General features: G+C 42.3%; 1 protein-coding gene across 4 annotated transcripts in view; it reads left to right on the top strand.

The window, feature by feature from the left end:
- Positions 1-13,493, top strand: part of EBF1 (EBF transcription factor 1) — a 393,734-nt gene that overhangs the window by 361,450 nt on the left and 18,791 nt on the right. For all 4 annotated transcript variants that reach the window (XM_081233788.1, XM_081233787.1, XM_081233786.1 and 1 more), the window contains exon 11: positions 898-986. In XM_081233788.1, the coding sequence (XP_081089914.1) occupies positions 898-986 (89 nt within the window). The remainder of the gene's footprint in view (positions 1-897; positions 987-13,493) is intronic.

Below are 13,493 nucleotides of genomic sequence, written 5' to 3'. Positions count from 1 at the left end.
CCACTCATTACTTAGAGGAGTTGGGGGATGTGGGTGGAGGATGGAGCTGCCATCTTTTCCTGGTCCGGCAAGGAAAGCTGGAGATATTTCATATCCTGAGGAGGAATTTCAAAAGTGATACACCAGAGTCCACTTTGTATCAAGTTGAATTTAAGGATGCTTTGAAGGAGGTGTAGTCAATATGGGTATAAGAAGGCCCACTGTCTCCCAATATTATTACAGGTTTGCTCTTCTTTTAGTCTTAAAAAAATTCTTCTTGGAGAGCCAGCTGCTCTGAGCTAGTGCTCCATAGAGGTTAGCCTTTTCCTGAAATAATATTGATATTGGTGAATCAGTTTTTCGTCTTAGATATGAGGGTGTCGTATCAAGGGCATTTTCAATACCTGTCTCTTTTCGGACTCTTCCAAGGGTAGAAGAGGCTTTCTGGCCCGAGGAGATCTGGTCTCCTCTGCCCCACCACACTTAATTGCTCCCGATGGCTTTGCGATACTGTATCAGCTGAGGTCCACTTGATATTCTGTAGCTAAGCAAGTACTTTTAATTCTGCTCTTTATACCTGTAGATACCCTTGGCCAAGCCCTCCAGTGTTGTAACTCAAGATCCTGACTAAAGGGAATCCTAAAACCACACACCAAGTTCCATTTTACCTTCCATTTTCAACACTGTAAGGAATATAGAATTTGGCCAGAAGAGCAGAGTTTAGGACCTGCTACTCATGTTCTTTTGAGTGAGTCAGTCCCCACCAAAAGGGATCATTCGTCCAATCACTTTATGATCTAATTCAAAAGTATCAATGAAACTTTCGACTTCCCAGTTATTACTGCACCATAAGTATTGCAAATCATGTGCTGTTTTATTTCCTGAAATTGTTCTAATTGTATGACTTCTTCATTGCAGCACTCAATGAACCCACCATCGATTATGGTTTCCAGAGGTTACAGAAGGTTATTCCCCGGCACCCTGGCGACCCTGAGCGCTTGCCAAAGGTAGGATACCTCCTCTTTGGGTTAGGGTCTCTGGAAACACAGGCTTGGGTGATTGGCAGAAAACTTTGCCATTGATAAAAGTTAGTTCATAGATAAGCAACTCAGTATTTTTGTGCTTTGTGTATTTAGTATTATAAGGTAAGCAATAATCAAAGTAGCAAGCACTTATGTGCCAGGTAATGTTTTACTTATATCATGTCATTTCTTCCTCTAAAAAACCTTCTGAGGTTGATGCAATTACCACCTCTATTTTAGAGAAGAAAATAACGAAACAAAGAGAGGTTAAATCATTTGCCCAAGGTCACACAGCATGTAAATTGCTAAACTGAGATTCAAACCTCTAAACCTGGCTCCTAAGTCCAGGTTATTAATCATTATATCGTATCAGTTCTCAAGAGGAAAAAGAACATTGCTTTTCTACCCCCATGAGGATCTTTACTTATTTCTGGTGAGGGGAGAACAGCTAGAGCTCAAAGGAAAGCATATTGGCACACCTTGCACTGGGTCTACTAAGACATGAGTCTGTTCCCTCCAGAGGCATCCCACCTAAGACACAAGTGGGAGAAATTAGACACAAATTCAAGATAGAGCAATATATGTCATACAGCAATGTTATTAATTGCCAATGCAGAAAAAATGGAAATGCACATTTATTGGTTTCTATTCTGTACCTGTTGTCAATGTTGGGGAAATTCCCATCTCTGTACCCAAGGAACTCGGACCCCCTGTGGGAGAGAAAGCCAAATACAATGCCATACAAAACAGAAAACAATAGGTACATTTAACGAAAGTGCAACCAAAGTTCTGGGAGGACTCAGAGGAGAGAACAGTTAAATGCTAAAGAAGTTCAATGAACAGAATTGGTCGAGCTACCATTCACTGTTTCCTGACAGCAAAATGAAATTTCATTTACTACACAAGTAAAAATTAGTATAAATTAAATGAGTAGAGGAAAGGTCCTCTCCATGACACAGCAAGTCTAGAGATATGTCATTTCCAGGTCTGTTTCTGCTCGTAATACACTTATAAAAATGAAGTTGGCATCCTTCCTAGCTCAGCGAACCTCTTTGGGGGATCATTTCATCATCACATCTTACCTGTGGGCCCTGCTGCACTGAAAGGGCAGGACCACTGTCAGAACAGGCCTGTCCAGGAGAAAGCTTCCCCTCCCCGCCAAAACTGATGCACAGATGTGAGGGGCTGGGGGGTGGGTAAGGGGCACTGCCTGCCCAGAGAGAGGAAGAACCGTGACAAGCAAATTCTGCCCTCTCCTAGACCCCAGGGGAAGACCCACAGAGCCTTCAGTCTCAACCCTGAATTCCCATAACAGCCTCACTTCCACTGAGCGCTGTTCACCGTAAAAAAACATCTTGAGAGCATTTCACCTGAGGAAGAAATCTATGATGTGTCGGTCTGTACACATCCTTGTCTTTGCAAGGGGCCTCCATCTTACACCTCCTTCCCTTTCACCCTGACTTATTCTTGGTGAGCAATTACAGAATCTAACAGTAATGGTGAACGACCCTCTGCTTCCACAGATGGGTGTGCCATGGAGAGAATTACCTTTAGGTTCCTTTGTCTGGCAAGAACCCAACTCCCATGAATTTCCTATGGGAAAATAATCAGTAATTTTATAGCACGAAGATGTAAACAATGTGTGTCCACCCAATGGTGGGAAGAAGCCATGAGGGCATTGCCAGATTCTTCCCACTGTTTCCATTTGGGGACCATTTTCACTTTCATTTGGCATTTGATGTCCCTAGAGTCTGCTGAAGGGACTGGAGAGCTCTGTGGTCTGGGTCAAAATTCTTTCTCCCCGCCCCCCAAATTCTTAACCTCTCTGTGCCTCAGTTTCCTTCTCTGTCAAATGGAGATGGTCATACTTCCTACTTTTTTGGGTTGCTTTAATCACTTATTTAGCAGTCAACAAAAAGTAGCTATAATTATTTGCCAGTTGAGTGAGAGTGGGACCCTGGCTTCTGAGAGCTCTCCTACCCAATCTCTGCAGAGCAGAAAGTCCTAATTCAGGTCAGCAGTGGAGTGTATGGTTTATCTTCTGTGTCTCGGTTTCTTCATCTATAAAATGGGGGTGAAATAATCGGGCCAACTTCACTGGGATCACATAAGGATAAAAAGAAGTCATCCTGTGGGTGCCTCAGCATAGCTTCTGGCCCACAATTGCCACTCTATAAATATTGATTGAAAAACAGGAGACAGATTTGGTTTAATGGTTGAGGTCTACAGCAACCAAGCAGTACTTTTCTTATTCATAAAGAAAGGAGAGAAACAGGAATATATGGTTGAGTTTTGTGTATTTACTTTTAATAACATTTTCACGGCTGCACATCACGTTCAGAAATGTTGAACAAATAGCACAGGCACGTGTCACTTTGTCCCCGGTGGCCTGATGGTGAAATTCCCAGCCCCGTTTTCCTGGGTTTGGGAAGAGTAATCAAGGACACAATGGGTTTGTGTGTTAAGGAAACACTCCACAGTGTGCATCCAGCCACTGGACCGTGCGAGGACTTTGGCCAGAGCCCACCCCAGGAAGCTCTCTGTGTGACTCAGATCAGAGTGGTGTCCTCTTGGCTCCGAATGTGAAGGTGGAGTGAGAGTTCAAGAGCAGGGTCAGGAAGTGGCGGATGGAGCCAGCACGAGGTATTCCTGTGGACCTGGGAGATTTATAGTCCCGCTGTCCATTGTTAGGGGGATGAAAACGGGCTCCGCCTTTCTTAGAATCATGGTCAGTGTTTGTAAAACAGGAGTGTTTCAGTGAGCCATGGACCACACACCTTAAAAAACAAACTCCACTTTATTAAACCCATGTGTTTGCGAATAGACAAAGCTAGATTCATACAACCACCCACATATTCTGTCAAATGAAACTGCTCCAAAGACCAAGCAGACAGCTTTCCATAATAATATGCCTTTGTATACTGGCTTGTGCTTTTTCAAAGAACTTGTACATGCGTTGTTTTATTGGAGCCCCTCTTGTGAGAGAAGTCGGGGAAGCAGACATCATTCCTATTTACCAAACGAGAAAACAGGAGCAAGCTGAATCCTTCTCTGTAAATTATTTTGTCCCTGAAAGCCACCATCAGTGACAGTTGCTGTACACACAAATTTAAAATACTATAATTATGCTAACCCCAGATGTGCTTTGGTTTCCTTTTTCATATGCACGTGGAGGAGGGCAGGCGAAGGTTTTTCAGCTGCAGCATTCTATTCTGTGTCATACAGACGTGCCTTCCTCTCTGGATCCTGGCAGGAGGGAGAGGAACATGTGACCAACTTTGGGGCAAAGGTTGACTTTTCTTATAATGTAGAGGTGAGGAGGATGGGGACTGTGGTCAGTCAGAAACGCTGAGGTGCTGAAAGGCACGAAGCCATCCAGAAACATTGAACAAGGAGCTGTCTCTGTTTTGAAGGCCAGAGGTGTCTCTGTCCCCTTTCGATTTGTAGTTGTCTTCCTGAGTGGTCAGTGAGCATTAGCACAAAGGCACCGAGCTTGGCTGGCATTCGTGTGTTTTCAGTGAATCCCAGGGAACAGGTAACCTTTGCGTCATGCCCTCGATGTGCCTGGCACGGCTTTATCAAGGTTTTTGAAGGGTATTGAGGCCAAGAGAGTGGGCTCTCAGGTCAGATGGACGTGGATTTTGAAAACCACTTTCACTGCTCCGTGCACGGGACTCACCCTTCTCAGCCCCGGTTTTCTCCTTTGTAAAGCAGCTGTCCTGCAGCATGGCTGTTGGGCATTAATGATATAATGTATGCAACGAGGTCTCTCTGGCATATAGTGAGACTTCAGTAAATGGGGGCTACTATTCCCTGCAAGATGGGTACTCCCCATTTCACAGGGTCAAAATTCCCAGAGGGCTGGTGGCATGCTACCACTCACAGCAAGCACATGGGAAAACTGAGATTCGCACCTGGGGCCTCAGGCCTCACTGCATCAAGTTCCCATTTCCCTCCCAGGTCTGGAAACCCAAATACTTCTGCCTTGAGGTGACTGGCTTCTCTCTCCTGTCTCTCGCCTAACCTCAGCCCCATCCTACTCAAATATGCACCAGCTTTCTCTCATTCCCCACCTAGAGGGGTTTGCATGGGGACCATCACAGGGCAAACGCGTTTTTTCTTCCAGAGCTAGTCCCTCTTTTAGAGAAAAAAAAGCAGTTTGAGAAGAGTAACAAAGGCGGCATTTGTGTGTTTTGCTTTATGGAGCTGAAAATATCTGGTAAATTGATCCAGTGGGAGTAATAAATACACATTACTTTATCTTGTTCTTCATGTCCTATATCCCTGAGCCTTGATAGAGCAACACCACTTAATAGACTTAAAAAAGAGTAATTACACTCATTGGTTGTGTGATTTTTCAGCCCTCCCAGCCCTGCCTGACCTTCTAATTTAGCTCACCGTGTCTAACTAATGCATTTATATTCATCTTTTCTGAAGCATGTATAGTACAGAATTGACTTTAGAGCCTTTTTCAAGCTGTCCTCCCCGGTTTCCAATCTGGTGAGCAGTACGGAGAACGGGAACCATCCATCTCCCTACATCCGCACCTATAGATAACCCATACACATGGCTCACAGCACTTTCTTTCTCCTTTATGAAACATAATAAAAAGTAGTTATTACATTTTGACTTTAAAGCTTTTATACATTCTAGCATTATTTACAGCTAAACATGCAGGCAAAAGATGCGAGTGTTTTTAAAATGATTACTGTTAATGTTTCTGCTTGTCAGAAGTACTTAAATTTTCCTGCACTTTGTCTAAAAACTTAGTACTGTTGCCTTTTAAGAACAACACATTTAAAAGATCTTGCAAGTCAGATTTGCAAACACTGCTGACAGTTTGTGATGAATGATATTGCAAAATTTGCAAGATGTTTGTCATTTCGCACAGCTGACATATTAAGGAACAGATTAAGAAACGCGAAACCACTATGGAAAACAACCATCCCAAACAAACCTCAACCAAACCTTGAACCCAGAGAGCACACGCACCAGAATCTCTCACCCGGGTTTTCTCTCCCAACTTCCCACTCAGCCAGTGGAACCCAATTGTTCTCAGTGCATTTTCTCTCACCATATGGTCTCCTCATTACCATACACTAAGAGTCCATATGGGAAACTTGTGAAATGAACTGTATTCATTTTAACTGCCAGATGAGCAGCCTTTTGCTTTGCAAGCTTAGCTTAAGTCATCTGCTGTCTTCGTGTTGTTATGGCAACACGGTACCCATAAAAAATTCTAATCTACTGTAAGTGATCACAGTATTTTAAGTGCTTGCCTATAACTGCCCTCAAAGGGGAGGAAGGAGGAGGGGGTTATCTTTGCCCAAGGAGCAAAGGGTTGTTCTTCACTCCAGCAGGTGTCAGTAAAGAAGCTTGGTGACATGGAGAGCGAGGTGCTAGGGGGTCCGTGTAGCAGGTGTAGTAGATGCGATGGTAAGGGAGGTGGATTGCAGAGGGATGGATGGTAGTGATGATGGACTGTAGACCCTTTGGGTGGGTTGAGAAAAAACATTGACGGTCGGACACCATAGTTCTCCCAGCAGACACATGACTCTGCTGGTGCGGTGCACGCCGCCATGAATAAAACTCAAGGTTCTGAACAACGTCACAGGTAGCAGTTCCTCGTGGTAACTTCTCCTGCACTGGCGTGCAAAAAAAAAAAAAAAAAAAAAAATCCCAGCCTCCTCTTCCTGTACATGGGAATTAGTCATTTCTAACTCTTAATGCTAATTAAGAGTACCTTAAAGTAATGGAAGTAGGCAGCAACATCCTTAAATATAAATCATTTTCACCTCCGCAGGCCACATGATATGTTTCATCTCTGTCGCTCTCTCTGTATTGAAAGTGAATGTTTATAGTCTCAGTTCATCAGTTCACATTAGCCTCATGCTGAATATTTAAACACAGAACAATTTGAACACACCAGAAGGAAGACGGTGACTGCACTTTCATTTGGAACAGCAAGGGCTCATCTAATAATAATTTAGTAAATCAGCCATTTAGTGGCTCGGTTGTGCACTGCATTGTGCCAAATATTATTCAGTTCCACTGTACACTTGCAGAATTGAAATTCAGCCTCTAGTCACAGGCACTGGTTTTGCTCAATGGAGAGACGAGACCCAAAATCACCCTCCCTAAAGAGCGGTCGTGTTAGTGATTTATCATAAATACAGAGCTGGGGCAAAATAAAACTGGAGTCGGCTGTATACCACGTATTCTAATTATGCTTTTATTGTTTTAGTCTTTATGCAAAGACTATCCGTAATTCAAAACCTGCAGTTGCATCAGTGAAAATACAAATAAGAAATTTTTGCATAACCACATTGCCTGTTAGCAGAAAAGGGGATGACTAAGGGTTTCAGAAAAGGATAAAGAAAAACCGTACATCTTTATCTCCCACACTGTGACACTGGACGTGCTCTCTTGTCTTATTCATTTATTTATTTATTTTTTAATTTCAAGAAAATCTATTAACATTTTATCTGGGAACCAAAACGACTCAAACAAAAAAATATAGCAACAAAAGCAAATCATACAGTATATTCAGCTCTTAGGAAAAGCATGCTTGAGTTTGATTCCAAAAACCATTTTGTCTCTGCATTTTCTTGTCAAAAACACACACTATGGAATGCAGTTCTTTTTCCCCCTCTCCTCCGTATCTGCCAGAAAACTCACGGGCAAATTCCACTTCCCCATTTTGATGATATGCTCAGTTTAGGGGCTTGGTAGCCCCTCCTACTTATGCTTCTTTTGTCAGGGGAGTTTACCCTTGAAATTGTATATAGAATTGTGTGTGTGTGTGTGATGAGTATGCACACACATGAATGCACATATGCACGTATTTTTCTGGGGAATGAGATTATAGCTTCATTAAAAAGGCCATGACCCCCACAAACATTTTAATGCTCACTTTTTTTAGATTATTTATTTTATCTTTAACTGACTGACTCTGCAGCAAGTTACTCTGTGGTTATTGAATCATGCCCGATTTAGAGATGAGGAAACTGAGGCTCAGAAAGGACCACTCACACAGCTGTCAGGGGAGGCTTTCTACCTCACCAGACATCCTCACCATTAGTCTGTTCAGAATCTTTCCAAGTGTTTTGCAGATAGGATTGCACCTCAAGGAGCACTCAAAGCGTTGACTCTAAGAATGCATATAATTTGCCCAAGTTCTCTGGAAAACAAGTGAGGGTTATCAATATTATTGCTGCCTCTTGCTCAGTAAGCACTCACTGTATGTCTGCTGAGCCAGATGCTGGTCTGAGCCGTACTTCACAGTTGAGGAAACGGAGGCATGCATTTACAGCGCTAAAAAAATGGCAGAGCAAGGATTTGAGCCAACTCTATTGGACTCCAGAGCCAGTATCTCTCAGCACTGCTTCCTAGAATTAAGAAAAGGGGATTTTAAGAAAAGAGGCAATTTTGTAAACCAATTTTTTTAAAATCCCTCAAGCTTGGCCGGGGGGAAGGGGAAGGTGCTAGCATAGACTGAGGGTAGCTCACAGATGGCTTAGCCAGGGGAAAGGGGCAGCAGGAGTTAAAAACACACACAAACCTGGGAGATAATTCTCTTTCTCTTTAGCCCCAGTCATTGCTGTAGGGACTTTGTAATAACAGTTACTCCAATAGCTGAATTCCGGAACCTCCTTCAAGTTCTTTCAGCACTGAGCTCTTGACAAGGGGGAGACTAAGTTTAACCTTTGTATCACACCCCGTGTACAGGGGCTTTGAATATAATTACTCATTCGTTCAAGGAGAAGTCACAGGAGGAAACAGGGGCTCATTTCTCCTCCTAACCACCCAACATCCTCCTCTTCAAGACCAAAGCCCTTAGTTAGAAACAGAGACACTAGGAGGCCTCTGGCCGTGCTTACTATTTTCAGCCTTGAGTAACACTTCAATTAACCACTGGAGTAATAAGATGTGAGCTCCAGCAGTCTTGAGGCAGTGGATTTTAATTGCAGTTATAGTCAGGACCATCAGTAAAGCCTTGGGAATCATCATTTACAGATACCATTGTTCTGGAGGTACATATCCTGATGATGTTCAACAATTTAAGAAACCAAAAGCAACTCTATTTTTGCCTTCCTTAGATATCCTTAAAGTCCAGTATAGTTCCAGCCTGCACATAGCACTTACTCAAGTTTAACTACATGTACTTGGCCAAAAATATAAATATACACATACATTTGTATACACACACACCAAACACATACACAGACGTACAGGGACATACATACGACAATAAGTCTCTTTGTTTACTCAGTGGTCCTTTTACTTTCAAACTAGATATTTATTGTCCTTCGCCCTAGGGAAAGGGAAGCCACAGCCAAAAGACAAAGAGAAACACAAGTAGTTAATTTCTGGCTTTTGTGTTTCTAAGAGCCCAGGCCTTGGCAACTTAAAAGAGTTTCAAGGGTAATTTTGACTCTAGGCAGTTTTTGTTTCATGTGCTGACTTTACAACCTAGCCCTGAAAAAGCCACCTCTGTCCACAGCCTTCTCTTTAAGCAGAGACTTTCATCCTGATCAGAAAGTCGATTTCCAAGGCCACTCAGCAGGATCTAACCCAGAGCGTTGGTCTTAAACCAGTACAATGAATTGGAATAAGAAGAACCAGCCAGAGGTTACCAAGTTCAGCTCTGTACCTCCAAGCAGGTCATATTCACAAGGGTGCAGACACCATTTTTCACTGTATTTGTGCCGGGAAACACCCCAGGCTCCCATTCACCAATTACCATGACACCATTTAGAAGAGAATGCCAGGAGACCAAAAAGAGGGGGGAAAGCCATTGTCATCACTCTTCTCGGGAATACCTGGCTTCACAATTTATACTTAACTGCTGACACTTGAAAAGGCGAACATTTTGGTGAAATGAATCAAGTGTAGTGTTTCTTTTATGAGATTCCCCTTGCAGGAAAGGGAGGTTTGGCACCTCGTGAAGACCAAGCTTGGTTATCCATCATAGTAAAGTCAGCTGTCCTAGCCAGCTTCTCAGAGGTCACGCGATCGAATCAGCAGCTCTTACAACTATATTATTGCTTACGGAACAGTAATTGAGGCACCAGATAAAAATTACCTGGTCTAATAGGCAGTGAACAATTTTCAGTCAATAAAATTATAAGCCAAATCATTCATTTCATAACACTCTGGCTAATTTATTTGTTGACCTTTTAATATCCATAGCTCTTCAGTGGTATTAACTGCAACTCAGACAAAATCTCTTGTTCATTTCACTTTCATTGATTTTTTTTCCCCCATTGAGGCAATAACAGCTGCCTGAAAACAGCCTTTTCCTTTCCACTGTAAAAGTCAGTCATGTAAGTTAGTATGTCTTACGTTGATATAGCTGCGTTAGCTTACAACCTACCTTAATTTCATGTGATTCAAAAGTCTTCCACGTTTGTAACAAAGGCAAAGCTTTCGGGCGCGTCTCCAGCCACGCGGCACGATGATACATAATCATATGTTTGAGAAGTAAGAGGGGTGTCATCTAATCTGAACCCAAAATCAACTTTAAAATTAGAGGAGGTTCAGAAGCCCCCCCTTCAAGCCCCTGAATTTTCTTTAGACTAGAACACTTTCGATGCCTCTTGTGTGAATAGCAGTAGACCCTTTCAAAATATTTAATTCCTTTGTTTTGAATATTTCTGCAGATTTTGATAATGGTTTGAATTTTATTTTTCTTTAAAGACTATGGGCAATGAGTGTGCACCAGAATGTTCAGTAAGCTTCAGCTGAAGCTTCTTCTATAATAAAATGCTATGAAGTCTTTAGAATGCAGGGTTGTAAAATATAATTGTTACACATTTGGCATTTTATGCCTCCGTAGAACTAACCACTTGCTACCTACACCTCATCTATGCTCCTCCTTTCCATTTCAATTTACTCTAAAGTGGTCCTTAGCCATAATGAGAATGCCCCTTTCAGCGGAAACATGTTTAATTATATCCATGCTAGATGAGAGTGACTCCTCTCGGTCATAGGGCTTCTGAGTAAAGCGTGTTTAAAGTGTGACAATAAAGGTTTCTAATGATCTGCGGTAAGCCCTATTTCGAGAAGTTCAAATTACCAGAAAAAATGAAAAATTTAAGGAATGTCTCAGAGGATCAGAAGCTAAACAGTGCTCAAGTATCATTTTGGTTTGTTTTACTCCTTCCCTCACTGCCCTCATTCTATGATTTTTTAGGATGCAAAGTCTACCATTGTGGAATTTTCCATTTGGCTGTATAAACACAAAGGAAGTTGGGACATAAAACTACCCTCCCCAGAAATACCTCTCAGTCAACTAGTATTTACTGCGTTGTACATCCAGCTCTGCAGGAAATGGGCTGCCAGAAACTTCCAATCACTTTTTCAGCTTTTAGACTTTCCAATGAGTAGTGTCACCCACACTTTCAGAAGCAAGTGGGGAAAGAGCTAGAAGTTAAAGGCTAGTAAGCTGAATATACTGTTTAAAATTTGGACCCAATAGTAAACTCCAAAGTGAGGAGGTGAACGGATTCAGTGCTGATTTCATTGATAGGTGCTTATCGACTTTAAATCAGGAGTGATTTTGCCAGTCCACTTCATTTTGTTTTGCTGATATTTGAACCCACTGTATCTTGAATCCCGATAGGGCAAAGTAGAGTGGTGATAAATGGGCGTCAGGGAAATGTGCAGTGACAGGGAAGTATTGTACTTCTTTCTCGGGAATCACCCAGGTCAACTTGCCTTTGATAATTGATGCTTAACGTTTAGCTTCTGTTTTCTTCTTCGTCCCTCAAAACATTATTTTCTAACTGAGGGAGCATAAAGCCAAGCACAGATTGTCTTCCCAAATTACAGAAGACAAATCCCTGGGCTTTAATTTTATGAGGGAGTTCCCAGAGTCTCAAAATCTGATTCTGAGATTCGAAATTAATGTTGTGTTGGTAAACGGGTACCCATCTGGCTTTATGAGTTGGTCTATATGTGCTCTGAATGAAAGAAAGTTCAGGCCATCTCCCCTGCTCATCTGGGTTTGAATTACTCAAAACATGGAATTAGGTTTATAAATGGGCTCAGTATTGGATAGTTAGACAGCCTTCCCATTCTCTCTGGAAGGCTAGGTGGCCCCAGTGAATATGAGCTTATTAGCAACACGTTTGAGATCAGATGCTGCAGAGAAGATTCACATGGAAGGTGAATAATCCTCAGAGGTTTTATTGCCATGAAATGGAAGGAAAGGTGAATTAGCCATGTCTGCCTATCAGACATGATATGCCTGGTTCCTAAGAGTGTGCAAATACCTAAGTATTTCTAAGAGCCTAGGAGTATAGTTAATAAAAGGCTGATGTACATCAAGACAAACCTCATGTTGTTAGCAGCCTATAACTTGAGATAATGTCTGTACCCGACATGATTCATTATATTAATCACAAAATTAAAATGTAAGTACAAGCCAGCAGGAGCGAAGGAGCAAATCACTTTAAAAAAAAGTGGTATTAAAAACCCCCAGTGATCAAGACTTGACCTTTGGGAATTTATATATTGGATTTAATGGAGCACCAAATTTCAGTCTTCTGCTTTTATAAACTATGCCAAATACATGACTTGGTCATTTCCTAATGTAAATTAAGCACACGCTTTTAAAAATCAGTAATGATCTTAGAATGAGCTCTTCAACAAGAATTTCTCAAGGGCTGTGGTTTGCTGAACATAGTGCTAGGGGCTTAGAGAAGGACATTAAGACCTCAGAGAGCCTGTAGTCTGGTTGTGGAGATTACGTAGACTCACACATTTAAGACCAGAGCAAAATGACCCCACAGTGTCCACTTCTGTGCAGTGCTGGGCGGTGCAGTCAGCACTATTTTTCAGAGGAATGAGAGAGGTTAGGAGCTGGGGTCTCAGTGAAGGTGGAATTAGTTCCAATAGGATAGTGTAATTATGAAGAGCTCAGGCTCTGATGTCTAACAGGCCTGAGATTGAATCCCTGCTCAGCCATTCATTAGTTGTGTGATGTCAGGGCAAGTTGGCAGACCTCTCTGAGTCTCAGTTTCCCCATCTGCCAAATGGTGATACGGAGTCTCACCACGAAGACTGAATGAGTTAATGTTTCCCTTTCCATAAACAACAGTTATGTTTTCCACTAGTCTACCACCACCACCAGCACCACCTTCATTATTGGGCCCTAGAGGATGGGAAGATATTGTAAATGGGCACAGACTGAAGCCAGCTTCCCAAATAAAGTAAAGGCAAAATGAGTAAAGGTATGGAGATAGGAAGGAGCCCAACATGTTACTTCCAGGCTGGGGAGGACTAACTAGCCCAGAATAGAGGGCAGTTCTTCAGACGTATAGGGAGAGGAGACTGGATAAAGAGGGTAGGACCAGATGATGGCGGAAATCTTTTGCAATCCCCAGAGAAGGCCGTACCTTAATTCTGGGAAGATAGGGTGCCTTGAAAGGTGCTGGAGAGTAATATCGGTGTGTGACTGCTGGGACAACAGGAAGTTCAAAAATTATT

This window comes from Mesoplodon bidens, assembly GCF_964165515.1.
Source record: "Mesoplodon bidens genome assembly, chromosome: 4".
Lineage (NCBI taxonomy): Eukaryota > Metazoa > Chordata > Mammalia > Artiodactyla > Ziphiidae > Mesoplodon > Mesoplodon bidens.
Note: the sequence above shows the minus strand (reverse complement) of the source record. Positions and strands in the feature narration are given on the sequence as shown.